Raw genomic sequence first — 15,348 nt, forward strand, 5'->3', positions numbered from 1 at the left:
CCAGACCTAGGTTTTGCAATGAGAGCTCCTCTTTCTGTGTCTCATCCATGAGGCACTGCAGAACAGCCTCTGCAATCCAGGGGCCCTCCAGATGTTTGGGTACTACAGCTCCCATCAGCCACAGGTGGCTGATGGGAGTTGTAGTCCAAAGCATCCAGAAGGCACCAGGTAGGCGAAGGATTGCAGCAGAGCCACAGTCCTCCTTGTTTAACATGCTGTGTGCAGGATGCTTTGAAGGGCAGAGAAGACAGTATACAAACATTTTTAAAGATGCAAACGTCAGCTCTTACACCAGCCAGGAATCAGTAACAGCAGCTAAGCTTGGGAGGGGTGCTTGAGAAGGCAGAATACCACAAGAAGGGCAAGGTGGGTGGAATAAGAGGCAAGGACTAGCCAAAGCACATGTTGCAGCGACCCACAGAAGGCCGTGGGCTCAGCGACAGAGCTACAGACATTTGGTTGAAGCAGCTCTCAGATTCATTGCTAGGTAAATGGATCTCTCAGGGGAATCTTGAGCTTTTGGGCCTGGGAGGTTGTTTCTGGATACAACAGTTTGTTCTTTTAAAGGGTGGAATATCTAGTACCAAGAAAAGACTTTTAACAAAACGTTAAGTTTTAAGGAGCAAATTGAAGTATGCCACTAAAACAGGGGAAAAATAAGCCAAATCATCAGTAATGCAGATGCTAATTCTTGTCTGAAGGATGGAGCTGGATAGCTCAGTTGGTTAGAGCGTGGTGCTGATAATGCCAAGGTTGTAGTTTTGATCCCCGTATGGGACAACTGCATATTCCTGCATTGCAGGGGGTTGGACAAGATAATCCTCAGGGTCCCTTAAAACTTCACAATTCTACGGTTCTATGAATATACAAAAAGGAGGTGGTCTTGGGCAGCCTCTAAGGGGGTTGAGGGATCCCTCAGGCTTCTTTGTCAAAAAAAGATTCCTTTCAAATCCCAAGAGCTTTCACTTTGGAACAAGTTGGGGAGACATTCAAACCCGAGATCAGATGGAATGAGCAGAGATGGAAAGAGGCAAATCTTTGACTTCACTGGCCTTAAGTCCTCTGTCCTAGGACAGCTGGTTTTGTGGAAGTTGTACCCATTCCAAACTCCCTTCAGCTCAGTCATGTGACCTAGCAACACAGAAGTTACACCAGAAAAAAAGTGGAAGAAGTCAAACTTTGCCTTAAGAGCTTCCCCCCACCCTTTTGCCAGGCTTGGGCCAGCTCGGCTGCCAGTAGCTCCACTCCTGAACAGAGTTTGGAACAGGCATAAAATAGACCAGCATAATTTACCTTGACGCAGATTACGCTGGCTTCCTATTGTTTGGCTTGCTCTCTGTTACTAGTCCTCATGGTGCATTTGGGGCCGGGTTTCAAGATTTATTGATTTTGTACTACAATTTCTCTGTTGGCGATTAGAACAAATTGCCCCACCTGCAGTACTGGCAGCCAAGAAAAAGAACCCCTTTAAAGCATGCTTGAACTCAGCGACGCAAAACTGCCAAGGAGTGGGAGCAGTGAAAGTAAGTACAAACAAAAAAAGAAGGATGTGGAGTCAAAAGCGCTTTTTGAAAAGGTGTACGGCTAAGGAGCCCTTTATTTTTCAAAACTTGGCAGTTCAAGTAGTGTTTACAACAATGATAAGTGTGTTACTAAACAATGAGGCACAGTTATGCTACATAAAATATGAGATTTTTTTAAAAAGCTTAGTAATAATAATAATAATAATAATAATAATAATAATAATAATAATAAATAAAGACATATCAAGTTGATCATGGGACAGTGTACAGTGCTGAGGTATATGCTATGTGCTTACAAATCTTCTGGGTTTGCAGAGGAAGGGGAGAAAAGGAGAGCTAAACTCACACCGAAGGGGACGCATGCACCTTGAGGCACGAATCAGTGTGGAGCAGCAGAATTGCACCTTTTTCGCCCAAAGGGAATCCGGACCAATTTGAGAAAAGGGAAGGAAGAAGAGAAAGACCACCCCCCAGCACCTGACTGAGGTGTGGAAACTTTGGATGAATGGAAGTATTGTGAGTTTATCTCCCCATTCCAAATCATGCAAAAAATGTCTCTGGATGAGAGATGACGCAGGAACACTCCAATACCACCCACCCGGAGTCTTCATTAAGTCACTGGTGTAACACGGAGAGTGTCCATTTTACATTTTCTTATGTGCAAGCCTCCTCACTCTTCCTTTTGTGCAAGCCACGATTTGATCAGTCAGGTGTGCAGAACCTTTGGTCCTCCAGATATTGTTGTGACTACAGATGTAGTAAGGAACTACAACTCCACATTTTTCCAGGCCACTGACCATACTTGCTGGTCCAGCTGATGGGGAGTTGGGAGTCCAGCTACATCTGGAGGGCCTAAGGGGAAAACCCCACACCTGACCTTTGCCCATAGTTATCTGGCCGAGATAACTATGTACCTTTGAAGCAAACCAAGCTGTGAAAAACAACTTGGTCATGGCTTAAAATATCCTTGGCTTTTGTTGAAGAGGGTAACCACAGTTTCCTGGTTCGAAAGGAAAAAGAAAACCAGGAAACTGTGGTTTTGCAGCAAAGGAGAGGAGTGAAGAGCAAGAGAGCCTGGTCAAAGAGCTTTGACTTATCTTGACTTAGTAAGCCGAGATATGGATTGTTTGAAAGCTGCCACCTTCTCGGTCAGGGCCACCATGCAGCAGGTTGCCATGCCTTTCCCAGCAGCCACCAGGAAATCAGAACCTTCCGGTGCGATGTATAACTCAAAGAAGCCTGCTTTTCAGTTGTTCATCCACAATGTATTAAAGAGCAACTTTTAATGTGCACACACACACAGATGTTTTAGGGATGGGGAACCTGTGGCCCCCTTGATGTTGTTGGACTCCAACTCCCATTACCCATTAGTCCCAGCAAGCACGGCCAATGGTTGAAAGCGATGGGAGTTGAAGTCTAACAACACCTGGTAGATCTACAGCTTTCCCATAACCTCTTTTAGGGTCAAACACTACATTGCAGCAGAGGTTCATGGATGCATTCTCATTTTTAAAAAGAGAATCTGATCACAGCAGTGAGGGGCTCCAATCCAGAATCATGTGGCACAGGAGGAGGAGAGTATTAATTCTTCCTCCTTGTGCTGTTCTCCTGATGAATCTGTCTGCTGCCCCCTCCCCAGCTGCTGCTTGCCCTGGTAACAAAGGCACATTCATGTCTTTGCTACTGCAGAATGTCTTTCTTTGGTGTGGGGTAAGGCTGGGCGAGAGATAAATAGCTCCCTCACTCCATGCCACAGTCCCAGGTCCATATCAAAACCTACCGGAAAGGAATTTCAAAAGAGACTGTGATGCATTCACACATATCCACCACAAGGTGTCATTTGGTATAGCTTTGATAGCGTTCCTAGTGATAGGTCTATCAGTCCTCCAAACCAGGCAGAGCCATTTTTCTGAATGCATATGCTCCTGTAAATATATCATCAAAATATAAGGGTGACAGGTGCCTTCTGTCACTCAACCTGCAATGGAGAGCTAGGCAGGAAGGAGCTGGAGTGATGTTGCTGTCCTATGTGAGGCAATGACACCTAATTTGCATAAGGACCGGCTCAGTGGAGCAAGTGGGAGAGGCAACCCATTCAAGGATCCCCTCCTCTCTTCAGGCAAAGTGACAGAATTGTAGAGTTGGGAGGAATCCCCAAGGGTCATCTAGTCCAACCCCCCGCAATGCAGATGTCACAGCTACATTAAACAGGGCTGCTTTCCAAGGGTATGAAACACACTAGAAGGCCTGAGCCAGCCCATAACTCACATTTCACGTTTCCATTGAAGCTGAGACCATACTAGAACTCCCCTGCTGAGGTTACTCAGAAGGCTGCAACACATGTTAGCAGCAAGCACACATTAAGACCACAAAAAGCATGTGGCTTGCATGCCCTTTTCAGCCTTAGGTCTTCTCATCTTAGTGATGGATTGCAGGGTGCTCTTTGTAGGATCAGTTTGGGCACTGTGCCAGTCAATAGGCCAGGGAGCTTGATGATGGTTTAGCAGGACTCTGAATAGACACTTTGCAATGTCCTGGCAGCCCAGAACCATGATTTGCCATAGCTCAATGGTAGAGAATCTGCTTTGCATGCAGAAGGTCCCATGTTCAATCCCTGGCATTCTCAGACAGGGCTGGGAAGGTTCTCTGCCTGAGACCCTGGAGAGCTGCTGCCAGTCAGTGTAGACAAAACCAAGCAAGATGGATCCAGGGTCTGACTCTGTATAAGGCAGCTTCCTTTGCAATTACTGAAATAAAAATGCACACACCGGGGTCCCCATTGCATCATAAAGGTAAAGGGACCCCAGACCGTTAGGTCCAGTCGCGGACGACTGGGGTTGCGGTGCTCATCTTGCTTTACTGGCCGAGGCAGCCGGCGTACAGCTTCCTGGTCATGTGGCCAGCATGACTAAGCCGCTTCTGGCGAGCCAGAGCAGTGCACGGAAATGCCGTTTACCTTCCCGCCGGAGCGGTACCTATTTATCTACTTGCACTTTGACGTGCTTTCGAATTGCTAGGTTGGCAGGAGCAGGGACTGAGCAACGGGAGCTCACCCCGTCGCGGGGATTCGAACAGCCAACCTTCTGATCGGCATGTCCTAGGCTCTGTGGTTTAACCCACAGCGCCACCCGCGTCCATCATAGAACCTAGCAAATTTCACAGAAGACAGATTGACATTCACATATATACACCCTTCAGAACTAGACACTGTTCCTTCAAAGGAAGGTTTTATCAAACATTATTTTTTTCAGGGGGAACAAGGCAATAATGGCTACACTTTTCCTTACCGTAAGTAGTACGTACAGAAGGAAAAACTCTTTATATGACATGCCCCCCCATTCCCCTTTAACCTACCTTCTATTTTTGTGACTTTAAAAAAGAGCTTTTAAAAGGAAGGAAGCTATTTGCCTCTGTTAAATACGCTTTTAATATAATAATATTAGAGAATAAATAATCACGTTGGCTAATGAGGCTAAATTCAATCGCCAGCCTTCATGCAATGGCAAAAGAAATAAAAAAATGTTTCGTGTTTGCAAAAGCAGGCTATTAAAAAAACCCCCAACAACAATCAAAGTTAAAGCAGTTTTTAAAACGCAAAAAGCAAAGGGAAGCGCCATCAGTCCATTGAGCCACACACACACACTTTTGGAAAGAAGGGAGAGAAAGAGGGTAGAGATAGAGGATAACGTGTTTAGAGTAAAGTATAATAGCAGCCCCCACCCCAACCACAGACATGAAAAAAGAGGAACATGCAAAGGTTTAGTGAACAGCAATAAAGAATAAAATTCATCATGCTAGGGATAATAGCTTGAGCTATTCAGGCTACCTGAAATATCTATTTCCCTATACAAACCTGCCCAGTGCTAAGATACTCAGGTGAGTGCCTTCTCTCAGACCCATCAGCATCAGAAGGGGGGGGGGGGAGCCTATTCTGTGGCTGCTTCCACAATGCGGAATTCCCTCCCAAGAGAGGTTAGCCTGGTTCCTTTGTTATCCTTCTGCTGTCAGGCTAAGACCTTCCTGTTCAAACAGGCCTTTCAAAGCTAAGTGCAGAGGATGCTAACCTCTACGCTGCTGTCAGGGCAAACTAGATTTTAGTGCATGGTTCTAAAAGTGTTCTGATGTATTTTGATTATTGTTTTTCAATAGCGGAAGACAAGCTTCCCTCTAGGATGGCCACTCCAACCTATTACCCCTTCTTCCCTTGCAACACGAAGCCATGAAGAATGGTATTATGTCTCATGCAATCACAGCACAGCTGGCGTGAAGAAGCCCTAACCGCCTCCTGCCTCAATGAATGGTGTGCGTATATCGCAGAATATTTTCTATAATCCCCCGCAGCCAGCCACAGACATACGAGATTGCTCAGAAGACAAATTTCAGATTTGGAACAAGTCTGGAAATCTCTGCCTTAAGCGTGTTCTGTGGCAGGTAAACAACATAGCTAGTTCTGTGGCAGATAAAAAGGGGAAAGCTGTGTGAGTGTTCCTTCAAGGGAGAAAGCTAAAATATTATAAATAGAAAGACTATAAAAGGTGTGCAGATCCTTCCCACTCAAGCTGTGAACCAATCTGGTAATAAACAATCACGAATACAACATTAAAGGTCATCAGTCTATCAAGGGCGTGGGCAAAGGCAACAGCCAGTCCACAATTAAAAATAGGAACCCTGGAAGGTTTTTGCAACAAGCACTGCAGCAACTTCATACAGAGTTGCAACGGGCACCTTCCTAGCTTTCAGTATAGGCCGACGATGCACCTCTTCACCCTGCCCTCTGACATCAGACACTATTTAGAAGAAATATAGCAATTAAAGCACCAAATGGCACTTAGACAAGTTTGTCCTGGTGGGATGCAGCTAGTCACTGAAACTACGCATCTATTATAGTGACAGAACAATCCAGAAACCTTACATTCTAATAGCAAATGAAGGCCTTCTGAGCATTCTATCCCATTCTATGCTCTGTAGCCACCACCTTTGGGAATAGCATCACTTATCAGAGCAACTGATGGGAAGGAGGAAGCTGAAATAGTCTGCTGTAAGAATTTAAAACTTCTGTTCTGTTAGTTGCTGCAACAAATATATATTTAAGGTCCACACTATCTTTCCAACTGTAAATTATTTCAACCAATTTCAATCTTCTTCTTTTTTAAAAAAAATGTTTTAACCCCACCTTGGACCTTACAGTGAAGAAATCAAATAACAATGATAATAAACAGTGATCCTTCTTTGTTGTCTTACAGGATTAGGAACATCACTACTTTAGCAGGAATAGCTGCCAAGAGACAATTCAGAGGGTCACAGGAGTGCTCAATGATGTAGCCTTGCTAAAGGCAAACAGCAGAGGGCTGATCAAGCCCTAGGATTGGGTGGGTGCCACAGGGACTCTGCCCCTGGGAGTTTGTGTGTGATGTGTGCTGTATAGTTTTTTAAAAGCAAGGTTATGTTTTAAAATGCCAGTGCAGAACTGGCACTGCTCCAGGTGCCACATAATACCCGTTCAGCACTTGTTAAACACGTTTCTGTTTAGAGAAGCCCACCTAGACATGTAGATTGCTGACAGATGTTTAATCTTTTTTTGGCTTATCACTGATTATTTCATAGGAGCAGTTTAAATAGTTTTAACTCTCTTACCTTTTTGTAAACTGTTTTGAGCCTTTTAATTTTTTTACAATCAAGCAGTGTATAAATGTTATGAAATAAAAATATATATATTTTAAAAAGAATGACGTACAACTCCATACCAGCAAATAAGGCAAAGATATGTTCAATAAAGAGACGCAGGGGGAGAGCTGAGACTGATAGGACTTCAAGTGAATGGAAGAGACTCGGCCAGGCACCCTATTGTTTGAGCACTGAATTCTTGGCAGACATCATTATAGACGGGACTGAGAAGGAGAAAGGAAGGGTTCTTGGCTCATTTCGGCTGGCCCAGCGTACAGGAAGCTGCCATCATCACTGCGCCCTTTCCCCTTTTAAAAATCAGCATCATAGTGTGGCTGATGTCACTATCTTTGACGGAACGACAAGCATCCTGATCCACTTTGGATCCCAGGATGGCTGGAACTAAGGCTTAAGGGCGGGGATTTTTTTTTGGGGGGGGGGGAGAAGACTGGGGGGGGGGGAGAGGCTGAAGTGGCCATACATTAAACAAAGGTTAGCACAACACAACTTGAACTGAAATCAAGAGAGGGTGTTTTTTGCTGTTGCTAATTAAGTCAAACATGCCCCATTATTTCCAAAATTAAAAAGACACAAGCAGCAACATGCTGTTAACAGAGGATAAACTGAGAATAAGGAAGTTAGGGGGAGTCCAGCTTAGAGCCACTTCAAGTCTACTCCACTATTTATGTAGTATTGTTATAAAAAAAATGTACGTCAGTATAAAAATTAGAAACTCCAAAACACACAAACACACACACATAATGTAAGCAGACCTAACCCCTTAAAGCACACCTACACTATACATTTAAACCAGTTTCAATCAAGTTGGAACCATCACAGCTCCCAACCAAACAAGGAATCTTGGGAAATATGGTTTGGTTCTAAAAGGTCACCAACTACTGATTCTCACAAAAAAAATAAAAAGAAAATGAATGTGCACACAAAATTCTTGGGAGTATTGAGGGAAGATGCAACAGCGAAACCCATTTCAAACTGGTTTAGTCTGCAGCATTGACAGCAAGTTGAGATAACACACGGGGATTCTCACTGTGAATAACTGGTGGTTACACACACCACCAAAAAAGGGGGAAAAAGAGAGCCTTTTCACCGCCAAACCAAAACCAAAACCAAGATGGACGATGTGTTATATGATAATTCACACAGAGAGGAGCAATTCATGGAGTGTGATTTGTTTTGGAAGCATCTGGGATTTAGATGGAGGAGGATGAAGGAGTACTGGAGCAACTGGGAGAGGTCTGCAATTGTGCTACAGCCAGCTGGGAGAAGGAAGATGCTTCACAGTTTCTTAAAGGTATAATAAGAAAGGAGGGAAGAAAGTGTGTGGGGGAGGGAAGCAACCTAAAACAAAATTAAAAGGGGGCAGGGAGGAAGAGAGAGGAAGGGAGAGAAAAGAGAAGCGCCAGCGGCAGTGAATTTGAAGGCTTGGATTTTTCAGGGTATCTGTCCCACCCCCGACAGTCACTGTTCTGGCTCTGACCTTCGGGGCCGGGGTCTCCGCTGGCCCGTTGGTTTCCGGGTGGCCACAGCAGCCGCAAAGCCCACCAGGCAGCACAGCGAGGTGGTGCCGAACTTGGCTGTGTCGAGCCAGCTGGGGGTGTCTGCCTGCAGGTAGCGCTCCACCAAGTGGAAGCCCATCACCAGGAGCCACAGGACAGAGGCGAAGGCGTCGATCCGGCGAAGCCTGAAACATGGGGGGGGGGGGGGAGAGTTAAAAACCAGCCTCTGTTGGCTACACCGTGCAGTAATAACAAATGATGGAAAGAAGGGGGAAGAGATCATTTAGCAACTTATTCCCCCTGATCATTCAGGGGGAAGAGATCAGAGCAACTCAGAGCAGGGCCTTCTGGGTGGCTGCCCCAATCTGTGGAACAACATCTCTGTTGAGATACAGCAGGCACCCTATTATCTGTACTTTCCAGAAACGGTAACATTTCTGTTTCAACAAGCCTTTCCAGCTGCATGCAGTGTTCAAAATTAGCCAAGAGCCAAGCACATTTTGCACCTGGCTTTTGACCACTTGAAGATGACTGGGTGCCAGGATGGCGCCTAAAATCTCCACTATCTGGAGGTGCATGTCTGGGGATCATTGGATCTGGCCTTTTTTCATACATTAATGCCCCATCCTGTAGAATTCTACCAGTTATATTTTATCTGTACAATCAGAATGAATTTCTGGAACCAAAAATGCTTTTTATGTGCAGACTGAGCAGGAGCAGTCACCATTAAGAAAATGAGGTTGGAACAGGCCAATATATATGTGGGCTGTCCCTGGATCAAGGGACTTTTATTTAAGTTCTCAAAGCTCTTAATCTAGCTCAAGGTTGCCATCTGAACTAGCCAGATGTTTAACTGAGAATCAATCACAGTCAGTTCATTGTTTGAAAAATAAGACTTCAGAGCCGTCTTGCCCCAAAATGGAAACTAGACATTCCGCTTTGGCGACTGTAACCATGGTTTAAGGAGCTATTTGGCACCTAGCATACATATCTGAGTTTCGTACTCAAGCTGGTTTTTTTAGCTGTTCCTTTAGCTGTTTTTGGCTTAAATCAACTTGAAACGTATGTAAAGGGCAACATGTAAATTACTACATCATATAATACACACATATATTGAACAGAAGCACTCACAGGGAGGTGCTGGGTTGTATCCAACACTAGTCCTACTCAAAAGACCCACTGAAATCAACGGCTGTGGCTAAGGTCCATGCATTTCAATGGGTCCCCTCTGAGTAGGTATAGTGTTGGCCACAATCCTAAGACTCCACCATCCTATTAGAAGTGGGGTGGGGAACCTGTGGCCCCTAGATGTTGCTGGTCTCCCAATTCCCACGGTGGGGGAAGGGTTCCTTTAACCAGCAGCCCCCTTTCTTTCGCTTTCTAAATCCCCAGTGTTTGATTTACAGATAGGTTTCCTCTTTTGAACGTAATTAACATGCCAACTAACTTTGCAAAAGTCAGTTTTGACTGCAGCTGCAAAGACTCACAGCCAGGTAGAAAATCTAGTAGAAAAGGACTGCACCAGCTACAATGCAGAGAAGAAAACAAAACCTGATTCCATTTTTAAAAAGTTAACAAGGAACTTCAGGTATGTGACTGTCTGACTCCAGCAGGAATTTTAAAAGGTGAGCATTTTATGGTTTTACGGTGATTTTGTTATTGCTGCTTTCTTCTCTGTATGGCTTCTACATACAATGCTAAGAAACGTTAATAATTTATTTCATAAAGTTTAAACACACCGCTTACAAAACCATCAAAGCGGTTTATGAAGAGAATAGAGAAGAGAAGCAGTAAAACTATCAGTAAAGACAACAATTTGAAAATATTAAAAAGATAAAAACCGGCAATAAACTTTAAAAAAAGATTAAAACACACACCAACATTCTCCATGTCTGGGAATCTTATTTCATAAAATGTATAATTTATAATTAAGTAGTACATAAATGCCATGAATAAAATGATTTAAAACCCCACCCAAAATCCCCCTTACCTAATTCGTCCCGCCAGCAGCATGGCTAAGGAGCACGTCAGAAGACCAAGGACGACCACCGCAATCTGGTGGTTCTTCCCGTAAGACCAAGCCACTCTCAGAGTCTCCACGACTTGCTCTGGCAACAGCCGGAGCACTTCCTGCCAGCTGAGGACTTCCAGTAGAGTGCCATTGCCTGGTGGTGGCACTGCTGGTGGCGATGAGCCTGTGTCGTTCCTCGCTGGCCCAGGGCTTGCCGGAGAAGGAGGAGTTGCATGCTCAGGGGAGAACGGGTTGCCCGACCCGTACAAGGCCATCGTGACGAGAACAACACAGCTGAGGAAGGCCAGGAACCGGAGAGCGATCACTTGGGCTGGTGTGGTTGTGGCTGTGGTGGTGGACGAAGCCGCAGCATAAAAACTCTGCAGGGGAAGAGAAGAACCTTCAGAATCACAAGATTACAGCGCAGGCTGTGCGAGTCGTCTTTATACCTACATGGAAGGGAACACAACTGTGCGGGATCAAGCTGGTTCTCTTGGCAACTTCTGAGCCAACAGGCAAGAAATGCCTGCATTCTAGGTAGGCTTCTAAACCACTGGAAAGGTTACGTGGCCCACAAGTCGCATCTAATGCTAAACTGTGATGTAATAATAATAAATAATAATAAATTTTATTTATAACCCGCCCTCCCCAGCCAAGACCAGGCTCAGGGCGGCTAACACCAAGTATAAAAACAAATGATTAAAATACAACTTAAAAACAAGATTAAAGTACAACATTAAAATGCAGCCTCATTTCAGTAGAAACTCAAATCAAAAACTTTTTGGGGATGAAAACATCAAATCTTCACCAAGGCCAACTATCCAGACTGGTCCTACGTGGGCCAGAAAAAAGCCAGGGAAGTCCCTAAATAGGAGTTCCATCACAGAAGGAGAAAGGAAAAAGGAAAGAGGGGGAGGGGATCAAGTTAACTCCAAGCCAAAGGCCAGGCGGAACAACTCTGTCTTACAGGCCCTGCGGAAAGAAATCAGATCCTTCAGGGCCCTGGTCTCATGAGACAGAGCGTTCCACCAGGCCGGAGCCCATGTTGAAAAGGTGCTGGCTCTGGTTGAGGCTAATCTGACTTCCTTAGGGCCTGGGACCTCTAGGGTGTTGCTATTTATGGATAAGGTCCTCCGTGGGGCATACCGGGAGAGGAGGTCCCGTAGGTACGAGGGTTCTAGGCCATGAAGGGCTTATGTAGCATATGACCCAGGTCCCATGTAACACTAAACTGTGGCATAGCATAGGAAACAGGTCACATCTGACACTAAACTGTGATGTAGCGTAATGGATGGCAACTTGCAGCATCACACCTAATTTCATGCAGCCCTTGGTCCAATTTTCACATGGGTGGCAAAATAAGCGCAAGAGAAAATTCAGTGGCAGAAAAACGGGGAGAAGAGAGAAGGCCTGGTGTAAAGAAACAGAGAATGAGAAAAGTGTGCTGGATTGGAAAGCCCTACTTAAGAGAAAATATATGACAATTTAAAAATAAATGCATGATTCAGATTCCACTATTGCTGTGTGTCCATCCACTTCTGGGTTCAGCACGTGTTGCTCCCACAGCCCATCCAAACATGATGCCCTGCCCAATGAACAGCTGTCACTTCCTGCCCAAGTGTTATGCCCCGCCCACCCCCAATCAACAGCCGTTCCTTCCTGTTCCTTCTCCCTCACCTGCATGTAGGTCTTGTCTGTCTTCCGGTGGCTGAAGTGGTGCCGAAGCAGCAGGGCGCGGAGCTGCCGGTTCTGGTGCTTGATGTAGTACTCCACTGCGGCCTGGCAAGGGCGGCAGAGCTTGTAGGTCTGCTCCAGGTGATGCTTGTAGACCTCAATCTCCTCGTCGTACTTGCCCTGCCCGGAAGAAGGAGCAGAAGCTTAGCTGGGAGAGGAGGAGTTCTGCATGCCGAGACACTTCCAGCTTCAATCCGCACCAGAAAAAGAGCACCAGACACATGCTCCTGTTTCATGAGTATCTCTGCTACCTCATTGTTAGAGACGAAGCAGAAGAGAGGAACATCGGTACCAGGCAGAAAACATCCTCACCAGTGCTATTTTTCTAGAAAAAGGTGCCAGAACTCACCATGAATGCCTCCCTTGTTCTCTTATAATGGCAATGGCGCCCACCTGGGAGGTGCTGTAACTGAGTTCTGGTGAATTCCGACTGGGAAAAAAAAGCCTTCATCCTCACCCTCTCAGGCTTTTAAAACTCCTAGGCCAGTGGTTCTCAAAAGGTGTGGCACACCACATTGGTGTGGCAGGGAGATTCACTCAAGGAAACATTTGAACATTTCAGTGTAGTGAAGTATGGTATAGTATAAAAATATTATTTTCTTGCAGAAAAGGGACAGCTATCTTTTCAAGAAGAAAGCAAGAGTATCAAGTGAAACTTGAGGACATTCCTAGTTGTGATCCAGAACATGACTAAATACCGTATTTTTCGCCCTATAGGACGCACCGTCCCATAAGGCGCACCTAGTTTTTTGGGGGGGAAATAAAGGGAAAAAAATTATTTCCCCCCCAGGCGCAGGGCTGGGGCGGAGGAGGCCCGCCGGAGCTTCCCCTGACCCCAGCCCCCAAACAGGCAGCTCTCTGCAAGCCGTGGGAGCCCAGGGCTGGCTCCCGCCGCTTGCGGAGAGGTCCGCGAAGCCTGGACGTGCTGAGCTCAGCGCGCGCAGGCTTCGGCATGCAGGCACCTCTCCGCAAGCAGCGGGAGCGCTCCCCCGCTTGCGGAGAGGTCCGCGAAGCCTGGACGCGCTGAGCTCAGTGCGCCCAGGCTTCCGCATGCAGGCACCTCTCCGCAAGCGTATGAATTTCATGTATACGTTATTATGATACATATGTAAGAGGCTCGTTTATAATTATATTTTGGGAATAATCCATATTCTTATGTAGCTGCATTGATTTATATTTTCTGGATGTCCCATGGTGATGTTATGAGGTAGTTGTGTTCCATGTTATAAATCAATGCTAGGAGTTGTTTCTTTTTGTTTTCAAATGTATTTCTTTATCAATAAAAAAATTCAGGGTGATATGAGCAAATTTTTATTCTGAAAGTGTGGCCCAGAAAAAAAAAGTTTGTGAACCACTGTCCTGGATCATTTTAAATCTCACTGATGGATCAGTATTTTTCTGCTGGGTCTTATTGTATACAATGCAGTGTGAATGCAGCAATGTAAAGCTGCATCCTTTTGTGTGTAATTTTAATGCAATTATGTTGTTTCCTCTTTATTTCAATTGGTCGCTGAATTGTAAGTTTTCCATGAAAGAAATCACACACAAACCACAGCTCCCACGATTTTTGGTGGGGACGTGAAATGTATACATTTAAAAGTATGGTGTGTACATGAAATAGAACGATGTAAACAACCACAAAAGGTTCGTTTCCTAAGATCCAGAGGGTCGCATTTGTTTCCTGGGTCGAGCTTCCCCTTCTGTGGGCTTATGGCCTTAGGGAAGGTTAAGTACCAGAACCTTAAAATGAAGGGCTGCTCTGAGTCCCGAGATCAGTTCATACCTCCTCCCGGGGAGTGAAGGACGCCAGCTGCTTAATCTTCATAGTCTGATGGTTGTTGCACTTCCTACAGAGAAGGACCTGGCTGCTCACCCACTGCTGGGGCTTGGTGGGGTCGTAGAAGGCGCCGGCCCCAGAGACAACGTGGTTCAGGTGCTCCATGTACTGAGCTGGGATCGGCTTGTTGTAATCTCCATTCTGCCAAGAGGGGTCAAAAGGGGAGGCAATGGTTACTCCAGTCTCCTTCCTGCTGCTCTACAACATTTTAATTTTATTTATTCATAAAACTATCTATATACGGCTATTCATATATATTTTTTAAATCGGAGCAGTTCACAACAATTGTACACTGTTTTAATTTTTATTATCTGCAGCCTGTGGTTCCAGGGCAGGTTACATTAACACACAACATTAGAGCACAATATTACAAACACTTTAAAACAACAGTTACAGAAATAAGGTGGGTCCTGAAAATGTACACCTCAAATGTCAAAATCTGTATAATGAAGGTAACAGATGCACCTCTGTGGTGAGGGAGCTCCACAGTTTAGGGGCTGCCACAGAGAAGGCCCTTTTGTGGGCCACCATACAATAAAAAAACATATTAAAGAGTTAAAATCAGAAGTCAGCTACCTACAATGAAAAGATGCATTCTTAACTGCCTGCATAAGCCTAATAGAATATAAGTTTTCAGCAGGCATTTAAAAGTTGTGACAGAAGGCACCTGCTGAATCTCTACTGGCAGAGCATTCCACAAAACTGAGACGAAGATACTGTTTCTTGCTGTTGTCAAATGGAACTCCAGCCCCAACAACATCTGGAGGGCCAGAGTTTCCCCCTGGTCCTATCGTTAAGGACCTTCCCATGGGCACCAAGCTCTTAAGATGACCCAGAAATCTGTATAAGTGGATTAAAAATGGGAAAATCAATAAAAATAATTTGCCGGGTGTGTGTGAAAAAATAACAACATAATATTATGAAGACAAAACAAAGCTGTATTTCATTGGGCTTGTCATTCCCGTGATTGGCCAGCCACATAAGTAACAAATGGCTGCCGAATGGAGGCAAAATCCATAGATTTATTTTCACCCTGAGATACTCTTAATTTTCAAGGGCCAA

General features: G+C 45.1%; 1 protein-coding gene across 2 annotated transcripts in view; it reads right to left on the bottom strand.

The window, feature by feature from the left end:
* Positions 1-15,348, bottom strand: part of TMEM201 (transmembrane protein 201) — a 44,288-nt gene that overhangs the window by 15,440 nt on the left and 13,500 nt on the right. For both annotated transcript variants that reach the window (XM_083752617.1, XM_083752618.1), the window contains exons 3-6: positions 14,233-14,427; positions 12,393-12,569; positions 10,695-11,095; positions 8,686-8,889 (exon numbers count right to left, since the gene is read on the bottom strand). In XM_083752617.1, coding sequence (XP_083608743.1) covers positions 8,686-8,889; positions 10,695-11,095; positions 12,393-12,569; positions 14,233-14,427 — 977 coding nt within the window. The remainder of the gene's footprint in view (positions 1-8,685; positions 8,890-10,694; positions 11,096-12,392; positions 12,570-14,232; positions 14,428-15,348) is intronic.

Source organism: Podarcis gaigeae (assembly GCF_964106915.1).
Source record: "Podarcis gaigeae genome assembly, chromosome: 8".
NCBI classification, from domain to species: domain Eukaryota; kingdom Metazoa; phylum Chordata; class Lepidosauria; order Squamata; family Lacertidae; genus Podarcis; species Podarcis gaigeae.